This window comes from Rhineura floridana, chromosome 13 (genome assembly GCF_030035675.1).
Source record: "Rhineura floridana isolate rRhiFlo1 chromosome 13, rRhiFlo1.hap2, whole genome shotgun sequence".
NCBI lineage: Eukaryota > Metazoa > Chordata > Lepidosauria > Squamata > Rhineuridae > Rhineura > Rhineura floridana.
This window is the reverse complement of record NC_084492.1, coordinates 25912578-25934144: the sequence shown is the minus strand read 5'-3', so window position 1 is coordinate 25934144 and position 21567 is coordinate 25912578. Positions and strand designations below refer to the sequence as shown.

At 44.8% G+C, this 21567-nt stretch overlaps 1 protein-coding gene across 1 annotated transcript; it reads right to left on the bottom strand.

Annotated features, from left to right (window-relative positions):
• Positions 1–10767: 10767 nt before the first annotated feature.
• LOC133369222 (cytochrome b-c1 complex subunit Rieske, mitochondrial) lies at positions 10768–19820 on the bottom strand. The gene is made up of 2 exons (XM_061594269.1): positions 19444–19820; positions 10768–11562 (listed from the first exon to the last, which is right to left on the bottom strand). The coding sequence occupies exons 1-2, from the start codon at positions 19652–19654 to the stop codon at positions 10952–10954; spliced, it is 822 nt and encodes a 273-aa protein (XP_061450253.1). The 5' UTR covers positions 19655–19820; the 3' UTR covers positions 10768–10951.
• Between the last annotated feature and the right edge of the window lie 1747 nt (positions 19821–21567).

Sequence of the window (21567 nt, the reverse complement as noted above, 5' to 3'; positions counted from 1 at the left end):
TTAGTCTAATTGTGTCTAATTGTGACCGCTATATTAGCAAAGTGCTGTAAAGTGAAGCACTGTAAAGCGGGGCCCTACTGTAGTAGGTATTCCAGGTACCTGGTGGAGTCCTGTTGGTAACAGGGTTTTGATGGGCCCTTGGTAGGTGCCCACCATTGCCAATCCTTGCTCTCATTTCATCTCCTTTCAATAACTTCAGTCTGTATCTTGGTCTTGTCTTAGTTAGTAGGCTATCCTTCTGCAGGCCAGTTCATTAAAATGGGATATGGTTCATATTGGTTGCTTGCTAAATATGCTACAGCAGCACCAATTCTTTGTGAGCTTTTCATCAAGCTGCTTTTGTCTGCTATCATTATGGTAGGTTCTACCATAATTCCACCAGCTAGTTTCTAGAAAGTCACAAAACTTGGTCTTGACATAGAAATTTGAGACAGGGATTCTGAATATGTTTTAAATATGAAAGCAATATACTGTAGATGTGTGTGTGTGTGTTTTTAACTTAATAGCTTAATCAAACTCTGCATGTTAAAGGCTGCATCTTTATTATAATCATAATTTGGAGAGAAAAGAACCCTGAGATGTATAGTTTTGCAGAACATTCATTGTTACGGGATACCTAAACCTCTTCATACAGCTATCATTCTCAGAGGTCAATAGGGGGAGCCAGGAACAGTTATATTTAGCTTTCTGATGTAAAGAGTTGTTCCATGTCTCCTTTTAGACTACTTAAATACAGCCATAAAAGGACTAACATCAATGGATTTGGTTCATGCATCAGCCAGAGACACAAAACTGAGCATTCAATAGCCTATAAGCAGAATTAAAAATCCACACACACATCCAACAAAAAAGCAGAGTGTGTTATCATAGAGATGCAAGTGGCCATAATATATTTTAGTATAAAAGAATTATGCTAAGCAATTATAGTAATGGCTTTGGACACAATCCAAGTCACCTTTCTGTCAGGCTAGGGCGAGTTGGATGCAGCAGATACCTGGCTGTGTCAGCAAGCTCCCAGTGCGACCGGCCTCTATTGGGCTCTGCCGGCAGAAACCCTCACCCGCCAGCTCAGATGGAGAGCCGGCGGAAGGCAGCAGAACACCCCAAAATGGGGCTTTCCAGGGGAATGGCGGAGGAGGGGCTGAGGCAAGGGGGCATATGCTGTATCCAACTCCCATTCGGGGTTGCCTCCAAGGTCCTGAGTTGGGGGGAAATTATGCCAGGGAAAAGGCTGGTCTAAGGAAAAAGTCATCATGGAAGCCAATGGGGAGGGCCCGATCCCTTCAATTGGGCCCAGGGACACCAACCAGCCCCTCACTCACCCATCCGAAACAGCCATAGCACACACTAGCAGGGACTCCTTACAATTGTAAGTATAATAAACAGCGGTAAGCTTCAACCTGCCTCGGTGTCGTTTCCTGGACAAGGACTCCATAAGGAGAAAATTCCACAACACAGGCACGCTATTTGCTCGGAGCCAGCGGCGGCAGCAGCACACACAATTGCACCAGGGAAAGTGCAGCTGGTGTGAGAGGCATGCCCGCATGCTAGCAGGTGACACCACCAGGCAACTGCTCCCTGAACCCCTCACTGTGTGTCCTCCTTGCTTTGCAGGTCTCGTCACTGACATCCCGGCACAGCAGCCCGCGTGCATCAGCTCACCGACACAAGCAGCAGCGGCAGAGGTAAGCTGTAAGCATCCCCAGGAAGCCCTCCTGCAGCTCCAGGGGTAGCTGCCACGACATGACAACGTTGTGTAGCATCACACAGGCCAACATCATCTGGGCCCTTCAGCAGCCTCTACATCACCTGGACACCTGTCAGGAGCAAACAGCAATACAACTTGCGCATCCCAAACACATGCTTGACTGCCATTCTTGTCGACTGGTGGGGCTGGCTGAAGCATGCTATGCGACCAGGCAGGTCCACCAAGATAGGCTCCTCTGGCTGCCTTGCCCCTGTGGCCATGGGGCCTCCCCTTTGCAGAGGGCCACAGGGGGTAGGCACTGTCAGCTGCAGGAAGGAGAGGAGAGCTTTCAGTGTTTGGCGAGAGTCAGAGCCCCCAGCATGGCTGCCAGAGCCCCCTGCCTACCGATCAGCCACCCCTGGTCAGGGGGCCATGCCTGCAAGGTGTACAGCTGTGCAGAGACTTGCAAGACCTGGGCATAGGTGAGGATGCAGCTGGCATCGCACACTGCCATCATGTTGATGGCACACTGGTGGTGGCAGTTCCTGTACATGTGTGGGTTCTGGGTAGGTGCAAGTATTGGGATGAAGGTGCCATCTAGGGGCCCCAGGACGGCAGGGAAGCCTGCAACGGCAAAGAAGTTGTCCCTTACGCGCACAGACTTCTCCTCCATCTGCGGGAAGCAGATGAACTTCTGCACGTGGGCAACCATGCCGTCTCCCATGGCCAGGTAGCGGAGGCCAAGGAGCAGCTCCTGCAGCACAGGGATCTTGCTGTGAGCATGGCGGTGGACTTCCAGTTGGGGGGCCAGCATCACGCACAGCTTCTTGATGGCCTCCCTGTCCAGATGGAAGAACTGACAGCATTGCTGGTCAGTCAAGGCAACAACCCGCAGGCATGCTGGGATGTTGTGATGCCTTCGTGCCCTATGCTGCATCTGCTGGTCCAGCACAGAGGCTAGGAGGATGGGCAGATAGAGGTCAAACAGGTGCAGCTGATGAGGCAGAAGTTGCAGGTAGAGGCAAGGGGAGAGCAGGGCAGGGCTCACAGTTTGCACTGTGGAGAAAAGGGATGGGTTTACTTGTGTGGAGGGGATGGTGCACGTCTCCTCAGCCAGGGGAGAAGCACCGCTGTGCCTCCTGCTGCAGCCTGGCACCTACCGGTCCTGCCAGAGAGGCACCTGCACCCCTAGGTGACTTGGCACCAGCCCACAGCACAGCTTCCCCCAATCCTTGGGTGAGTTGTCCTTGGATGTCAGTGCAAACATAGCATGAGGGAGAAGAGCGTGTCTCCTGAGAGGATCCATCAGCATCTAAGCCTTCCCACAGACCCTTACCAGCTTCAGCCCGGCTCCGTGGCCTTGGGAGTGCTGCAGCCTGTGCTCCTCTCCTCTCTGGGGCATGCAGGATCTTGGCACCCTCGGGGGGGGGGACATGACTGCTCATAGCAGTCTCTCTGTTATGTGTGGAGGGTGGCTGAGTGTGAGTGGGGTGGATGTGGGTGCCCTGCTACTGCTGAGAAGAGTGAGGGGGAGGTGGTGGTTGCACCGGGTGCCTGTGTGTGGGGCTGCCCAGCCTGAGGCACGAGTGAGGATGTGCCATAGTGTCTGTGGGGCAGACATGGGTTTTTTTCCCTCCCCGGCTTCCCGTGCTGTGGCTGTGGCACTGTCTGCTTGTTGGCTTTCAATAAATGTTGCTTCTTCATCTGCCTGTGTGTGCTGCATGCTCTTTGGGGTGTGTGGTGGCTGCATGTGTGGCGGGATGCTGTGGGGGTGTGCACTGTGCATGTGACTGTGGATGTTGACATCCTCCATGTGTGTTTGTTTACCCGGTTGTGCTGATGTGCTGCTTGTGAGTCCACAAGTGCGATTGGTTGAACAGGTGTTGGGGGTGGCTGGGCAGGTGCTGTGCTCTGCTGCCGGTGTGCCTGCCACACCATCTGCATGACACCAAGGTCCATGTGTGTGTTTGCATGCCACTGCTGCCAATCGTGGATCACTTCCCAGGGGCTGTGGGTGGGGCTTGTAGGTATTTGTGGGGGGCACCAGCTGGCAGCCTGTGTTTCCCCGGGGGCGGCTGTTGCTATTATGGCAATGGGTTCTCTGCCAACAGCCTCCGTTTCCCTCGCTAGTCTGGCCACATGCTCCCATGTGTGTCTGGGCTTGCATTTTCTGATTCTTACTCCCCACTAGGGGTACTGGTGAGCACCGGCTCGTGATTTCTGGCCCCTGTGCACAGGTCTGCTGGCTGAGCTGGCATTTAGCTGGGCCAGCATCTCCCAAACACAACATGGATGCCACGGATCTTTCTGCTGGCTTTGCAGCATTTGCATTGCTCTGTTAAGAGTTGTATTCAGCTAAGTCCTACTCAGAGTAAACTCACTGAAATTAATGAACTTAGGTTAGTCATGTCTATTAACTTCAGCGGCTCTACTCTGAATAGGACTAGCATTGAATACCACCCTAAGAATTAATCTGCTCAAGACTTTGTGCTTCCACTGTTAAATCTGTATATTCTATATTTTAACAATAGTAATTGTATTCAGATCTCAAAAATAAACACTATTTCTGTAAGGCCACAAATAGCTTTGTTAAGACCACAAGCTGCATTGGCTTGGTGTATATATATATCACTACACTATTACTGAATCTGTTCTTCTGCTCAGTTTTCAAAATGCAATTTAGTTTAAACAAATTAGCAGTATTGTTTCTCACGTTTTGCTGGTCCTTACTTTCCACCAAACCTTGACTTTTTAGGGCAGCGCCAATGCTTGACAGACTCATCCTATGTGGTTGCATTGGTGGCACACAATTTATTAAACTGCACATTGTTCAAGGATTTTTAACACCTATTTATATACTCTTTGTTAACTGCTTACTAGGGTCACTTCTCAGCATTCCATACATCATCGTTACTGGCTGATAAAACCAACTAGGAGACACAAAAATAAAACAGCAAAAATTTTCACAGCTACCATGAGCATTAAGAATGTCTACGCATGATCAAAGAATAACTCTGGGAAGTACAGTACAGTATTGCATGCATCTTAATATTTTGATTGGCTGCTTTATTTATTATTTATTTATTAAATTTATATCCCGGCCCTCCCAGAAGGGTTTGTAAACTGAAATAAAGCTAAACAACAAATACAGACCTTGGCCAGGGCTGTGGAGTCAGTATGTCAAACCTTCGACTCCGACTCCTCTATTTTTCTACTGTCCGACTCCGAGTCCTTCATAAATGGCAAGTGTATATTAATGTATTCATATTAATAAATTAATATTAAAATTAAAATATTGATTTTATTTTGAAGTCAGAGTCAGTACATTTCTACCAACTCCGAGTCCGACTCCACCCAAAATTGCTTCCGACTCCGACTTCACACAAAATTGCTTCCGACTCCAACTCCACAGCCCTGACCTTGACTTTCATTTGCAAGACTCACCATCAGTAACTTTAACGGAGTTTAAGAACTTACAAGATCTGAACAGGGTGGTTCATGACAGATGCTTTTGGAGGTCGCTGATTCATAGGGTCACCATAAGTCGTAATCGACTTGAAAGGCACATAAGTTCAGACTATGAAGTGAAAGGAGAGTGGTTGTTACATCTCTATTTCCAGCAAAAATCAATCAATGAGCCTTCAAAAGACAAGGAACAACCTTCTAAACAAAACAAAAATCCTATTTGTAGGAGAAGGCACTTCTAGGCTCAGAAACTGCTGCCTCATTGTAATTCAAAGGTTGTTGGATGAAGACCAGATTTACTTTAATTTTTAACAAGGTCATTACCACACAGATCCAGATGGTTTAATCACAGTCGGAAGGGACATCACAATATATATGTATGTATGTGTGTGTGTGTGTGTGTGTATATATATATACACACACACACACACACACACACACACACACACACATATATATATATATATATATATATATATATATATTTAGAAAGCTGTCTTCGGCTGTTTTTTTAACTGTGTGATACATTTTGAAACTTATAGTGAAGTATTAACCAGATGACATTCCACACTTCTAGAGCAGTTATTTATTTCTCAACATAAATGTGTAAGAGCATCTAAATCACACATCTCAATTTACAGCAGGGATGGGGGAACTGTGGTCCTCCAGCTGTTGCTAGACTCCCAACTCCCATCAGCCCCAGCCAGCATCACCAAAGGTCAACTAAATCTACAGGAACTAGAGGAAATGCTATAATAATGGAGACCTACTGTGCCCATGATCACCCAGGTGTGACACAGCAATGCTAGTTTCGTTATCTTACCACAGTGAAAAGGAACTTAGAGAAGATTTAGCTGCTTATTTCATTATATAATAATAGACAAGTGATGGGCTCCTAATGCATCATTTGATGGAAGGGGCGCAAGCTCTCCATAAGTGTCCAGAAGGCTAAAGAGGATATCAGAGTATGAGCTCAATAAATAGTATTTTATCATTGTGCTGTAGCTTTGTTTATATAGATTGTATTCAACTTTTATTCAGAGTAGATCCATTGAAATTGATGAACCTAAGTTACACATGGCCATTAATTTCAAACAGTCTATTCTGAGTAAAAGTTAGTTGAATACAACTCTGTGGAACACAGTAATGGAATGAGTTAAGAACTTTATTTCTGTTATATCTTCATACACACACAGCAAGCCATCAGCTCTCAGTTTTTAATACGTATCTGAGGATGGTTGGGACTGCCCACGTGTACAAGGAAAATGGAAATGGACTGTCTTCAAGTCGATCCCAACTTAAGGCAACCCTATGAATAGGGTTTTCATGGTAAACGGTATTCAGAGGGGGTTTACCACTGCCTCCCTCTGAGGCTAGTCCTCCCCAGCTGGCTAGGGCCTGCTCAGCTTGCCACAGATGCACAAGCCAGCCCCTTCCTTGTCTGCAACTGCCAGCTGGAGGGCAACTGGACTCCTTGGGACTGTGCAGCTTGCCCACGGCTGCACAGGTGGCAGGGCACTTAACCCCTGAGCCACTCATTGTGGGGGTGATCATTAGCTGGCCCTTTACACCCAGGAGACACAACCGGGGATGTGATGTTAGCTCATTAAGCTGAGTCATTCCCCATGTTGGGAATGGGTTAACTATAGCACAGTAATTATGTGAAGGACACACAGCTGTACTGGATCAAAGGGGCTGGCTATAAAACACAAGCCCAGAGAGCCAGGCTGTGTGGGGGAAGATAGGAGTGTAGTTTATGTTGGTGATTATTTCTGTATGCACTTGGATAAAGTTTGTTTTACTGGCACAAAGCTCAATAGTGTCAGAGTGGTTTCTTCCTGTTTGCCGGCTCAGGAGCGCTGTTACTCACACACCTCTGTGTCCTGTGCAACAAGTAACGTCTGCCTTGTTGGTTCGGGGCACAAGAGCTCAACAAAGGGTTATGGGCCCAGCCATAACAGTGTTACTTTGAAGCTGTGCTAAAGACGTAGATCCAGAAAGTGCAATAAGGCAGCCGAGAGGAGTAAAAAGAATGGCAGCGTTTGGAGGCGTGTCTTTTCCCTTGGAGAAGCTGGGAAGCACCAACTACTCCTACTGGAAGGTAAAGACAGAGATGCTTCTGGTGAAGGAGGGCGTGTGGCACACAGTTGCAGAAGACCCCCCTGCAGCCCCACCAGCAGAGTGGATAAGGGCAGCAGAGAAAGCTAAAGCTCTGATTATCCTAGCTCTGGAAAATGAACAATTAATACATGCAAGAGGCTTAAACACTGCAAAGGAAGTGTGGAATGCATTACGTACTGTACACGTGCGGAAAACTGCGGGATCTAAGGTCCTACTTGCTAAAAGACTTTACCAAACATGTTACAAAGAAGGCGAGTCCATGCAGAGGCATTTACAGAACTTACGTTTGTTTGCCGAACTGCAAGAAATGGGCATGCAGCATACACAGGAACAGATGGCATACATTACGCTGTCAACTTTAAATGATTCCTGGGACGGAGTAATAAGCGCATTAGAAAGTTTGCCAGACGCGGAGCTCAGTGTTAATTACATCACAAAAAAGTTACTGCAAGAAGCGGAACGCCGACAAGAGAAAAGCAAACAGAGCAACAAAGAAAACCCGGAGCGGAATCAGCGAGGATCCATGGCATATGGAGTGCAACGCTGCTACAAATGTGGTTCCACAAATCATCTACGCAGACAATGCCAGGCTGAGATGAAAAGAACACAACAATGCGAGAAAGACCCGTTTAAAGTGCATGTCGTAGGAACAAAAGAAAAGGACAATGAACTGAACAGAGCATCCTGGGCTGTGGACTCAGGAGCTAGTCATAATGAAATATGAATAATGAAAAACAGTTTAAAACCCTGACCCCAACAACGAACCAGAACATTTACTTGGCGGATGGAAGCTGTCGCAAAGTAAAAGGGGTAGGAGTGGTATATCTAAAATGTTTAAAAACGCTAGTTACAAATGTGCTTTACGTTCCCAGTATGGACAGGAATATAATGTCTGTAGCCAAGTTAAATGATATGAATTATGTTGTTCACTTTGACAAAGGGAGATGCACAATATGTAAGGGAAATAAGATATGTGTTATAGGAAAGTTCAAAGAAGCATTGTTCATAGTAAATGATGAAGCCCAACTATGTGTAAACACAGTAGGAAATAAGCCACCTCATGATAAATGTATACACTTGTACCACAAAAGGTTGGGTCATGTCAGTTATGCAACACTTCTAAAAACAAAGAAGCATAGTGCAGACCTAATGTTTAAAACTTGTACGCAGTATGAGGACTGTGACGTTTGTAGTGAATGGAAGTCAACAGCAGCTCCCATACACAAAGAAAGGCTGATAAGCACGCAAAGGCCATTTCAGCTAATACACATGGATCTGGCCGGTCCCTTTAGGCAATCTAAAGGCAAAGCTAAGTTTTATTAAGTGTTGGTCGATGACTACATGAGATACGCTTTTGTTTACTTATTGAATAACAAAGCAGAGGCCGCTGAGAAGCTGCAACATTTTGTGAAATGGGTAGAGGCTAGATTCAAGACCCGGATAGCAGCAATCCGGTCTGATAGAGGAGAATTTTTATCCTCAACTCTGCAAAAATATCTCAACAAAGGGTTTCAATCAACATTATGGCTTTGACTATGATGCCGTATTTGCTCCCGTGGTGAAGCATAAGACGATACGGCTTATGCTAAAAGTGGCTGCCACCAGGAATATGCAAGTATATCATTACGATGTTGACACTGCATTCCTGTATGGGGACCTCCAGGAAACCATATACATGGAGCAACCCCCTGGTCACATAGAGAATCCAGCACTCGTCTGCCGCTTAGAAAAGGCTATTTATGGGCTTAAGCAAAGCGCCCGTTGTTGGAACAAGAAATTACATGACATTCTGACTAAAATGGCATTCGTGCGTAGTGTAGCAGATCCCTGCCTATATCATTGTGACACAGATGGCAGAAAGACGTTTTGTCTAGTCTTTGTAGATATCATGTATGTGTGTGGTTCTGAATATGAGGAGAAAGCATTCAACACACAATTGCAAACACAGATTAATATAAAGTGCCTAGGTCCCATACAGCAATACCTGGGAACAGAGATACTTAGGCAGACAGATGGCAGCTTCAGGCTACATCAAACCGCACAAATATGGCAAATACTAAAGGAAATGGACATGGTGGACTGCAAACCGGTGAATACCCCCATGGTGGTAGATTTCCAAAGAGAACAGGATAGCTAGACAATTGCAAATCCCAGTACGTTCAGAAGCATGGTTGGCAAACTGTTATACATTGCGAACATATCCCAGCCGGATATTAGCAATGCAGTAGGGATTCTTGGCAGGAGAGTGTCAAATCCCACGGAATATGATTGGATGGGCTTGAAAAGGGTGATTAGATATCTTAAGGGTACCTGTGGTGTACAACTGTTAACATCTGCCAGTCAGGAGAACGGTGTTGAATGTTATGCAGATGCAGACCACGCATCCGACCCCACTACCAGAAAGTCCACAACAGGGATAGCCATAATGATACAGGGGTCTCTGATTGAGTGGACAAGCAGGAAACAGTCTGTTGTGGCCATCTCCAGTACTGAGGCTGAGTACATAAGCCTCTCTATAGCGTGCAATGAGCTCTTCTGGTATCAACAGTTACTGCAGGATATTGACCTAGCCATAGGCACGCCCTATATCGTAAAGGAAGACAACCAAGCTTGTATACACATAGCCAAATCAGAAAGTAACACTAAACGGACTAAACACGTTAGTGTTCGATACCATCATGTGAGAGACTGTATACAAAGTGGGCTAATAGCGCTACACCACTGTGAAACCACCAGAATGGTGGCCGATATTCTCACAAAGCCACTATGTGCAGATAAGCACATACAACTCTCAAAGATGCTGGGACTCAGATGGGACTGAGAATGTATATATACTGAATGTATTATGTATGTGTAAAAAGACTGCTGTAAATAAAAACTTATAAATGTACACTGTAAAAAGAAATGTAAAATATACTGTAACAGCTGAGCAACAGAAGCACCCAACAATGTGGAATGAGATGGGGGCTGTTAGCTCATTAAGCTGAGTCATTCCCCATGTTGGGAATGGGTTAACTATAGCACAGTAATTATGTGAAGGACACACAGCTGTACCGGATCAAAGGGGCTGGCTATAAAACACAAGCCCAGAGAGCCAGGCTGTGTGGGGGAAGATAGGAGTGTAGTTTATGTTGGTGATTATTTCTGTATGCACTTGGATAAAGTTTGTTTTACTGGCACAAAGCTCAATAGTGTCGGAGTGGTTTCTTCCTGTTTGCTGGCTCAGGAGCGCTGTTACTCACACACCTCTGTGTCCTGTGCAACAAGTAACGTCTGCCTTGTTGGTTCGGGGCACAAGAGCTCAACATGTGAACTCACAGACTCTGGACTCCCAACCAGGCTCTCCTCCTCATTATGCTATGCAAAATGGCCTGTCAAAACCTCAGTTGTCTGGTTCACAGCTCCACATCCAAAAAGGTTACTTTAACGTATTTGATATTAAAAAGTATCTCTTTTCTATTAGAAAACATTTAATTATAGACAAGGTATACCTCTTTCTGGCACATCAATTTAATCCTTTATTAAGACTGACCAAGTACACAAACAAGTTAACAGATCTGAATAGTGACTTTGGACAGTTAACAATTATTTTCCACTCAACTCTTCTTTACATTACATTAACGCCAGCCTCTTTCCTTAGTGTACATACAAGAAACCGAGAGACAAGCGTCCAGCAATTTAACCCACAATAAGTAAATCTTCGGAAGCGAAATCATAGTATGGAACCTCAAGATTTAACGGAGCTGGGCCTTTGCGGATTCTGCCAGACACATCATAATGTGACCCATGGCAAGGGCAGTAATAGCCACCAAAATCTCCAGCATTTGCAATGGGTACACAGCCAAGGTGGGTGCATACACCTATCATGACGAGCCACTCAGGTTTCTTTACTCTGTCTAAATCATGCTGTGGGTCTCTCAATTCAGTCAAAGGTACTTGAGCTTCTTGTTCAATCTCTTGTTGGGTTCTATGACGCACAAAGAGGGGCTTCCCTCTCCACTTGAAAACCATATTCTTGCCTTCGGGAATATCAGACAGCTTGATCTCAATCTTCGACATTGCCAACACGTCAGCAGAAGCACTCATGCTAGAGATGAACTGAGTGACAACATTCTTAGCAGCATATGCGGACACCACACAAGCTGTGGCCGTGATAAAGTAGGAGAATGCTTTTCTGGATTCACTGCTCTCTTGAGATGATACTGTGGTATCTAATACATCTTGGCGGCGGTACTCAGAGAAGTCAGGCATAGTGACATCATTGTGGACATAACGAACGGTAGCAGGAGCTGCAACGAAAAAGGAAAACAAAATTATGGATCTTTTTAATTAGCTGGGCATTATACTGGTAACAGATTGATATACAAAGCAACAGACTGACTCCATACAAAGCATTTTTTGCTATTACACGAACATTTTTGAATTAGCAAATTTAACTGCTGATTTCTACAAGTTCCATACAATATTTGAATAACCTTGTGGAGCTGCAAACATTCCACTTTTTCATCTTGCAATTATCTATGAAAAAACTTATTATCCCCAGTTGGAAAGCCTATCAATTGTCATCAAGAGGTAGTTAAATCACTAGTAGGCTGCGGTTTAAGAACATACCTATAGCCCACAGATATTTCTATCAAACTTTAAAAAGCAGAGAAATTGGGAAGTTATAGTGAATGCACCAGGGGAGCAGAAGACCTGACCTCATTTCAGGGATACTGTACCGCCCTACAAATTTGTAGAAGTGCAAACACAATTTGGGTTGGTCTTTCACAGTCCAATCCACTTCCTGTGTAGCCTGGAAGAATTTGCTAACGTGCCTCTGAGCATATCTGTTGGCTATAGGTATTTTCTGAAAATGCAACAGTTTTTTTGCCTATTAGTGAATTTCTATGTCCTTTAATCCAGGTGACAAGAAATAGGATCCTGTGCAAGTTTGCTGAGAATGTATTATTTGAATGCTTATTCAGTGGGATTTACTCTGCTGCAATCATGTTTAGAATAGGTGAAACTGACCACAGGGAAGGAGAGAGAGGGAGGGGAGCAGGCAGGAGGGGAAAGGCAGGCTGGATCATTTGCATGCTTATTGAGTTCAGTGAGATTTACTCCCATGCAACTGTGCTTAGGTTAGGTGAAACTTACCATGGGGGAGGAGGAGAAGGGAGAGAGAGGGAGGAGGGGAGAGGAGGGAGGGAGAGGATGGAAGGGGGAAAGTGATTGGAAGGGGAGGGGTGAGGGGGCAAGGGGAAGGAAGAGGGGACAGGAGGGAGGGGATAAGAAGGGAGAGGGGAAGGGTGACAGTGTGAGGGAAGGGGGAGGGGAGGATGCAGGGGGAGGGAGGGGATAGAGGGAAGGGCAGGTTTGATTATTTGGATGCTCACTGAGTTATATGGGATTTACTCCTATGTAATCATGCTTATGATAGGTGAAACTTACCTGGGGAAGGGGCAGGGAGGGGAAGGAGGGGGAGGGAAAGGGAGGAAGGGGGAGGAGAAAGTGGGAAAGGGAGGAGAGGAGATTGGGTGGGTGGGCACTGGGCAGAGGGAAATCCCCTTTCCTTTCCAAAAGGAAAAAAAATGTTAACATTATCATTATTTTGCAGGGTTTCCCCCACCTTTGTGTTCTACAGTAGACACATGTAGTCTCCCACCCAAATTTAAATCAAAGCTGTCCCTGGCCACATCCACACCAGGCATTTATTCCACTTTAAACAGTCATGGCTTCCCCAAAGAAACCTGGGAAGTGCAGTTCGTGAAGGATACTAAGAGTGTTTAGGAGACCATTATTTCCCTCATACAGCTAAAATACCCAGAATTCTCTGGAAAGAGGGATTGACAGTTAAACCACTCTGACCACTGGAGCTCCATCAGGAGAGTAGGAGTCTCCTGATTAGCAAGTCAAACAGCTGTTAGTCTGGCTTTTAGAATGCTGACAGTTGTTTCTTACTGAGCATGCCTGTGCTTAATATTGACTCCAATGTTAATTTTCTTAAAAATTAAGAATCAGCCATGCATTTTTAAAACTTTTAAACTACAGAAGATAAAGTTCAGAGTATGGGGCAAGGTCAGTAATAGGATTACACGTACTATGTGACCATTGCTGATTTTTAATTAATTTGAACAAATTATGAGACCACTGACAGAAAAAAAATCCAACAGGTGTCTAGATTCCCCCCCTTTTTTTTACACTGTTTTGTGTATCGCCATGAAAAAGTAGAGGGTTGTCAAGCAAGTGTTTCTGAATTCAGGGAATTTATGGGAAGCAGCAGAATTGCATGGGGAGGTATTTTCAATTTAACATTGCAGAATGTGAAAAATCCATGCCATCTATAGTACCCAGCCACTCTTGTGGCTGTATAATTTTATTTATTTATTTATTTCATTTATAAACCGCCTATAGCTAGTAGCTCTCTGGGCGGTGTACAAACAGAGTTAAAATACAATGTTACAATAAAATCAATAACAAATATCAGTAAAATTTAAGCTAAAAACATTAAACATAAACATTAAAATGCCTGGGAGCATAGCCAGGTCTTAACCTGGCACCTAAAGGAAAGAACTGTAGGCGCCAGGCAGATATCTTCAGGTAGGCTGTTCCACAATTTGGGGGCCACTACAGAAAAGGCCCTAGATCTAGTAACAGTCCTCCGGGCATCTAGATGGGTTGGTACCCGGAGGAGGGCCTTAGATACTGAACGAAGCGTGAAATAACACAAATACAATTATATTATAGTAAGAGAGAGAAATCTGCAGTACTATCTATGCTGTACAGAAATTTCTAATATTTGAAAGTGTTTTGTCAAACCTAATCCTGCAGCCCTTATGTAGAAGAGTAATGTTTAAAGAAAGGTTGTGTTTGAAATTTGACCAAAATTTATACTGTACTTTTAAATGGACTTTAGAACACGTGTACATTTTATGGGGGAATTCTATGGACCCTGATGTGTTAACTACAAAACAATTAAACCAAAGTACCTTGAGTCAAACAAACAAATGAATGTACACTGACATCCTTAGCCACACTGAAGTCTTTGGAACTACAACTGGATTTTAAATTAGGTTTAGTATCTCTGGTAGATCCAGTGATGTTCGTTTCTGGAAAAGTTCAAATCAGTAAATTTTTGTATGGAATTGACTAGAATTCAATTTAGCATGCTTGATATATTTGGTAAATAAAAAAGGGATAGTTAATTGTCTGCGGCTTATGAATATATCTCAAGTTTCTCCAAGAGTAAGAAGTAGATAAACTGCAATATTTGATGAGGAGAAAAAAATCAATGAAGTTCACTTAGTTCGATTTAGATTCACTCAAATCCAATCTGTTTATTTGGAAAATTATCTGTACTAGAATATTTGTAGGAAAATTATTTTAGAAGAATATTTGAAAACATTACAGGTCAATACCCCACACTTGCATTGCATTGTTTATATTTTAAGAAATGAAGGCACTGAAAACTGTTAAAATTAGTTATGTTAAAATTAAACAAGCCCCAAAATGCAGTGTATTATTTTATGTGTTATATGTATGGTTTCGAAGGTTAGTCACTTGAAAAAATTAAATTACAGCTTTGAAACCTCCTACTCTGACTGCAATTTTCATTTATGTCATAAATGCAATGGGTTGTATCCAGCTAAGTTCTAAGAGTAGATCCATTAAAATTAATGAACCTACTGGTTATTACACCAGGCTAAGGGGACTCAGGATGCACGGTAACTGCAGAGGAGGAGGAGCAGGAGGAAGGGTGTCGGTGCAGCCAGCTTGCGCTGGCAGGAATCCCCACCCAGGTGCAGCTGCGGCACAACCAGGGAACTCTGCTGCCACCTGGGTGCACCTGAGGCTTGGCTTACGCAGCCGAGGCCAACACAAGGACTGAAAAAGCTGCATTCTGGTGTGTGTGTGTTGGGGGTGAACCCAAGAGGAGGGGGGATTTACACTATATCCTGGCCATGTTTAGCTCTGTCCTGGGGGGCCCAGTTCCAGCAGATGCTACACCAGGAAAAAGGGCAGCAGAACAATACATGCATTTCTTTTCCTTCCGCACAGCTTTGCTGGCGCAGCCTCTCCCCAGGGCTCCTGAACAGATGTAGGATGTGGCAGCCCCTTCCGCTGCCTTCACTCCATGTTGGATTGCTCCCTAAGTTAGTCATGCCCATTCATTTCAATGGGTCTTCTCTGAGTAAAATTAACACTGGACACAGCCCAATGAATTTTTAGAGACTGAAACGTTTTTCTCTCCAGATCATTAGGCAAGACTAGAGTTATAGCAAGGATGGCATGAAAATCCTGATTCCCAACTGCTGCCATTAACCCAAGCCTGATGCCCACTTCGCTACAATTACAACTGATGTTATGTTTCAAGATTTGTCTCCACAATCAACTTCAGAGTTCAAGAACTTTGAACATTCACCATGCACGTTCATCCCAACCCCCGAAGGAAAACAGATGCAAAGGCAAAAAAAAATTCTCAGGCCAAACCCACCACTGTAGAAGTCTAATAATCAATTAGATGCAAATTTCTAGAAAAATCAAATTGACCTAGTAGTTTGCATACAAATGACAACAGATTCTTGAGCTGCTCCAAAATATCAACTGGCTTCAAGATAGAGGACATTCTCAATGTCTAATGCTCTCTAAAATACATCCTATGCAAGTTTACTCAGCAGTAAGCCCTAGTGAGTTCAATGGTGCTTTCTCCTAAGTGCATACAACTGTAACTTTAGTTGTTGCTGTTTTCTGTCAGGAACTGAAGGGCAGCAACATTAAGGATTTATAGAATCATGCTTAAGGTAATTTAGGATCTTCTAGGACACCATTTGTAGAGATTACAATAAGTGTTTGCAACAAGCTAGAACTAATGAAGGAATAAGAGCATTTCCATACAATTAGCTTTTTTTGATGACTACCTTCCTTAGAAATTAAATGAAGGTCGTGGTAAGATTTTTAGGACAAGCTAATATACATTTAATTTCAAAGTCTAAAGTTAAATAAAAGACTATTTGCTTCCAATGAAAAACTGATGAAGCAAAATTATTTTTAGAAAGTTTAACCCATTTCTGCAATTCCCTCTAGAAGAACATTACCCTGTATGCATATGTAGACTTGGTCCATTATACATAGTATATTTACAGTTTAGCCTTGTAGCAAAAAAACCACCAAGTTATAACTACTTTGAAAATAGCAGAAATTTAGTTTTTACCATTGGGCTATGACTTCCAAGCAGTCTTACATCTTTGCATCTGCCCTTTTATGAACTAAAAACTAAAATTTGCTGGTCATTACTACCAGATGACTGTATTTAGTATCAGTTGATTGTCTTGGCTTGTTGGTTGTAGTTTTATTTTGCAGTGTAATTTCACTGTACAATATCTTGAGATTTCAAGTGAAAGACTGTATATAAATATTTTAAAGTTTTTTAAAAAACACACACCAGAAAACTACCAACAATATTATGACCCTATCCCATACCTTATCCATTCACTAGGCAGCAACAGGAGCAAATATCAAAAAGTTAGCTATATTTGTTGAATGGAACTTTCATATTCCAAAGCTACCTCTGAATACCATGTTGGTGGGAGCTGTCCCTACATGCCCTATCGGCTGGGCATGCATTCAACTAAGTCCTATTCAGAATAGATCCACTGAAATTAATGAACCTAGGTTAGTCATGTCTGTTAACTTCAAAGGGTCTACTCTGAATACCATCCCAATATTTCACTCCACTCAAGCATTACCAAGACCAACTATGGGGCTTGATTTTCAATTTGGAAGAAGGAACAAATTCAGCCTCTCCACTAACAGCATCCCGGGTACAGCTCTAGTATCCTCTTATGTAATGAAAATTATTTTTCATTCCTAAAAAGAAACTGATGGGCTGAACTTAGGGACTCTATATAGCAGCGAGAGCAAAGACTCCACCCTCTGGCTATGTGTCATGCAGGACTCACTAAAAGGGAAGATGGGGTGGCAAGCATCGTGTTGTGAACAGATCAACCCAGAAATAGGTTGCCAACACACAAGGCCAACCCCTTCCTTGATGTGTACACGCTCGTCTTAGGCCTAATTGAGATGGTAAATACGTTTTCTGAACTGTACCACCTAAGGATGCAGGTGAAAGCTCATGATTTAACGCTCTTTCCAAAGAAAACATGTCCTTCGCACATAAGTACAGGAACATAGGAAGCTGCTTTATACTGAGTCAGATGATTGATCCATCTAGCTCTGCATTTCTGCACTGAATGACAGAGGGTCTCCAGAGTTTTCGGCAGGGAGCATTCCCAGCCCTCCTTGAAGATGGTGGTGATTGAACCTGGGACCTTCTGCATGCAAAACAGATGCTCTACCACGAGCTACAGCCCTTTACCATATCAGGGGGAAGCCTAGAGTAAAATTTTCACTAACATCTAAGATCTGGGTGGAAACTAGGGCTTTTTGGGGGGGGGGCAGGGGTAGTCAATCATGCAAGCCCCTATTGGAAATCTTGAAGTGATACAACCCAGACAATACACCATACAAGAAAATTGCCTGCAAACAGAAAGCAAGGTATGATGCTATAACCAAACTTGCATGCTGGGACTTTTGTCTCATACTAAGGAACATGATTAAGTCCCCACCTTTAGCGTGACAGGCCTTATGCAATAATAGTCTGCATAAAACTAATAATATTGCTGTTTACACAAAACCGGTATTATTTATTACAGATTACATCACAACTTTTCAAACAAGGTTCTCCATTTACCATTTTATCCTCACAACAACCCTGTGAAGTAGATTAGGCTGAGTGATGGATAAAGACAATAGCTCAGTGGTAGAACAGATGCACTGAAAAAGTTCCAGGTTCAAACTGTGGAATTTCAGGTATAGCAATAACACCCTGGAGACCTGCTGGCAGTCAGTGTAGACACTGAGCCAGATAGCTGACTACATGAAAAGCAGCTTCCTTTTCTGACAGGCCCAAGATCATCTCAGTGAACTTCAAAGCTGTGTGGAGATTTGAATCCAGAACTGCCTGATCCTAGTCCAACACTCCAATCCAGCCTTCCCCATCCTGGTGCCCTCCAGATGTTTCAGGCCACAACTCCCATCAGCCCCAGTCAGCACACCTATCAAACCAAGGATTATGGGAGTTGTAGTTCAACAAATATCTGGGGAGCACCAGTTTTAGGGAAGGCTACCACACTAGCCCAGTTAGGAAGAAAGTAGGACTAATCCTGCCATGCTAGTTTTCTACTTGCAGTTTGAAGCGGTACAGCCCACACACAATACTACTCCACACATGAAGTTCATCTTCATGTAGAAACCAGGGAGAAGCCTGCCCTGTGTACAGGGGCTTTTTTGTTTTGTACAAAAGAGTGTCTCAATTATATAGAGCAGTATCTCAGCCTAAAGTGAGGCTGCCTAGGCATGACACAGGTTAACCACTTCAGTGATGCTGGTAGGGCCGTAAAACAACAAGCATTTTGCTGTCATCCTTACAGACGACTGTATACACACCATGAATTTAAAACACATAATTCCTCCCAAAGAATCCTGGGAATTGTAATTTACCCTTCAGAGCTACAATTCCCAGCATCCTTACAAACTACAGTTCCCATGATTCTTTTTTTTTAGGGGGGGGGAGAAATAATGCACTTTAAATGTGTGATGTGTCCACAGCCCTTAGGAAAGCAAGAGGCTACAGAAGTCACATTCACATATTTATTCCACTTTAAACCGTCATGGCTCCCCCCCCCAAAGAATTCTGGGAACTGTAGTTTGTGAACAGGTGCTTCGAGTTGTTAGGAGACTCAGAGCTACAATTCCAGAGTTCCCTGGAAAGAGGGACTGGCTGTTAAACCACTGTGAGAAATGTAGCTCTGTGAGGAACAACAGGGGCCTCCTGACAACTCCCAGCACCCTTCACAAACTGCCCATCCCAGGATTCTTTGGGTGGAGCCGCGACTGTTCATAGTGGCATAACAGTGGGTGTGAGAGACGCCTCAAGCCGAGGAGACCTTGATACACAAGCAGACGAGGGCTGGATCTTAATAAGCTGCCTTATACCGAGTCAGACCGTTGCTCAGTATCGTCAACACTTACTAGCGAGCGAGCTAGTAAGTGAGCCGCCCCCACCTCAAACCCAGGGGCGGCCCCGACCACCCTCCACGCCCGCTTCCCACGGCCCTCCCCGCCCGCACCGTTGAGGCTGGAGGTGGCGAAGAGGCCCCCACGGGCCGCCTGGCCGTGCAGCGACTCCCGGCAGAGCAGAGGCCGCTTCGGGTCCAGCGACAGCTTGGCGGCCGCCGGAGCCAAACCCGGAGCCAAGGGCTTCAGCGGGCCCGGCATGGCATGTGCCACGGCCGAGAGGTAAGGGGCGAACGGGCCGGAGCGGGCGGCCACGGACAACATGGCGGCGGCAACGTCTCGTCACTCTCTCTCTTCCTCCTCAAGCAGGTCACCTTCGCCTCCGACGTAACGGACGCGCCGTCTCGCGCTCGGTGACGAACACGCCGGCAAAGGAGCGGCGCAGGCGCGCAACCCATCCGTACCCCCGGAGAGAGACTGAAGAGGCGTGGGTTGGAGAATGTGACGTTGATGCAAGGGGCGTGGCCGAAAGGGAGAAGTGAGACTCTTCTTCAGCTCGCTCATCATTACGGGAGCAACAAGTCTAGAGTGCGCCTGCGAAAGCGCCACTTTTCGGGAGTGGGTGGGTTGTGTATTCTAGCCACGCAAAGACAAAAGGAGATACTCAAGTTGAATCAGAGCGCACCCGTTGACTGTAAAGAAATGCCTCTAAGGATGTGCAGGGTAGATTTCTTTCACTGGTCAATGGCACTGGAACACAAGAAGCTGGCATACTGAGTCAGTTCGTTGCTCGGTATTGTCAACACTAACTGGCAGTGGCTTTCCATGGTTTCAGGCAAGAAGTCAGAAATTAAGGGGAATTTTTTTTTTGCTTTGCTTTTGCTTTTGCTTCTTTTAAATCTAGAGCAAAATACATAATCGCCAAGCAAGCTCAAGCCTCGGTACGCCTATGTAACAAAGCAGGCACTCGCTTTCCTTAAATTCACAGGGCGCTTTTACCAGTGAGCAGCCACATTGGGCCTGCCCGTCTGTGTCGGGGTGATAGTGGTGGTGATTTTCTGGAGCAAACATAATGACTTTCAGGAAAATCTTACTCTTACAGGCCAATCTTATGCATTGGTATAGGAATCCTATGTATTGTTGATCCTCAGTCCTTTTGAGTTCAACTTTCTCCCAAGCTTTTCCAAATTTTGCTGCAACCCTAACCCAGTGTGATGTGGCTGCAAAAAAGGCAAATGCTATATTAGGCTGCATTAACAGAAGTATAGTTTCCAAATTGCGTGAATTTATTTATTTATTTATTATTAAATTTGTTAGTCGCCCATCTGGCTGGTTGTCCAGCCACTCTGGGCGACGTACAAGATAAAACAGTACATAAACAGTTAAAAATTTTAAAAAACAGTAAAAACTAATCCGTCCCAAAAGCTTGCCTAAAAAAACAGGTCTTCAGGGTCTGGCGGAAGCTCATTATAGACAGGGCATGACGTAGATCACTAGGGAGAAGATTCCATAGGGTGGGGGCTATTATTGAGAAGGCCCTCTCTCGAGTCCTCACCAATCTAGCTGTTTTGACTGGTGGGATCCAGAGAAGGTCTTCTGAGGCTGATCTTGTTGAGCGGCATCCCTGTCGATGCTGGAGGCGCTCCTTCAGATAAGCTGGGCCACAACCGTATAGGGTTTTAAAGGTTAAGACCAACACCTTGAATTGGGCTCGGTACACAACCGGTAACCAATGCAACTCCTTCAGCACAGGAGTGATGTGATCACTACAGCGGCTGCCTGCAATCAGACGCGCCGCTTCATTCTGTACCAGCTGTAACTTCCGAACCGTTTTCAGAGGTAACCCCACGTAGAGCGTAGACAGTAGTCTAGGCGAGTGGTGATCAGGGCATGCACCACCGGTGGGAGCAGATGATTGGGAAGGTAAGGGCGTAGCCTCCGTATCAGATGAAGTTGATACAGAGCTGTCCGGCTCACAGCCGACACTTGAGCCTCCATGGACAGCTGGGAGTCAAGAATGACCCTCAGGCTACGGACCTGGTCTTTCAGGGGCAGTCGTACCCCGTTAAGCACCAGGTCTATATCTCTCAGCCTTCCCTTGTCTCCCACAAACAGCACTTTGGTTTTGTCAGGATTCAGCTTCAGCTTATTCCTTCCCATCCAGCCACTCACCGACTCCAGACACTTGGACATGGTTTCCACAGCCAACCGTGGTGAAGATTTAAATGAGAGATAGA

Bases quoted from the DNA above. Each gene is read 5' to 3' on its own strand.
- LOC133369222 (XM_061594269.1), bottom strand. From the start codon at position 19,654: ATGTTGTCCGTGGCCGCCCGCTCCGGCCCGTTCGCCCCTTACCTCTCG. The intron at 11,563-19,443 runs GTGCGGGCGGGG...TTTTCGTTGCAG, and splicing joins CGCCACCTCCAGCCTCAACG to CTCCTGCTACCGTTCGTTAT.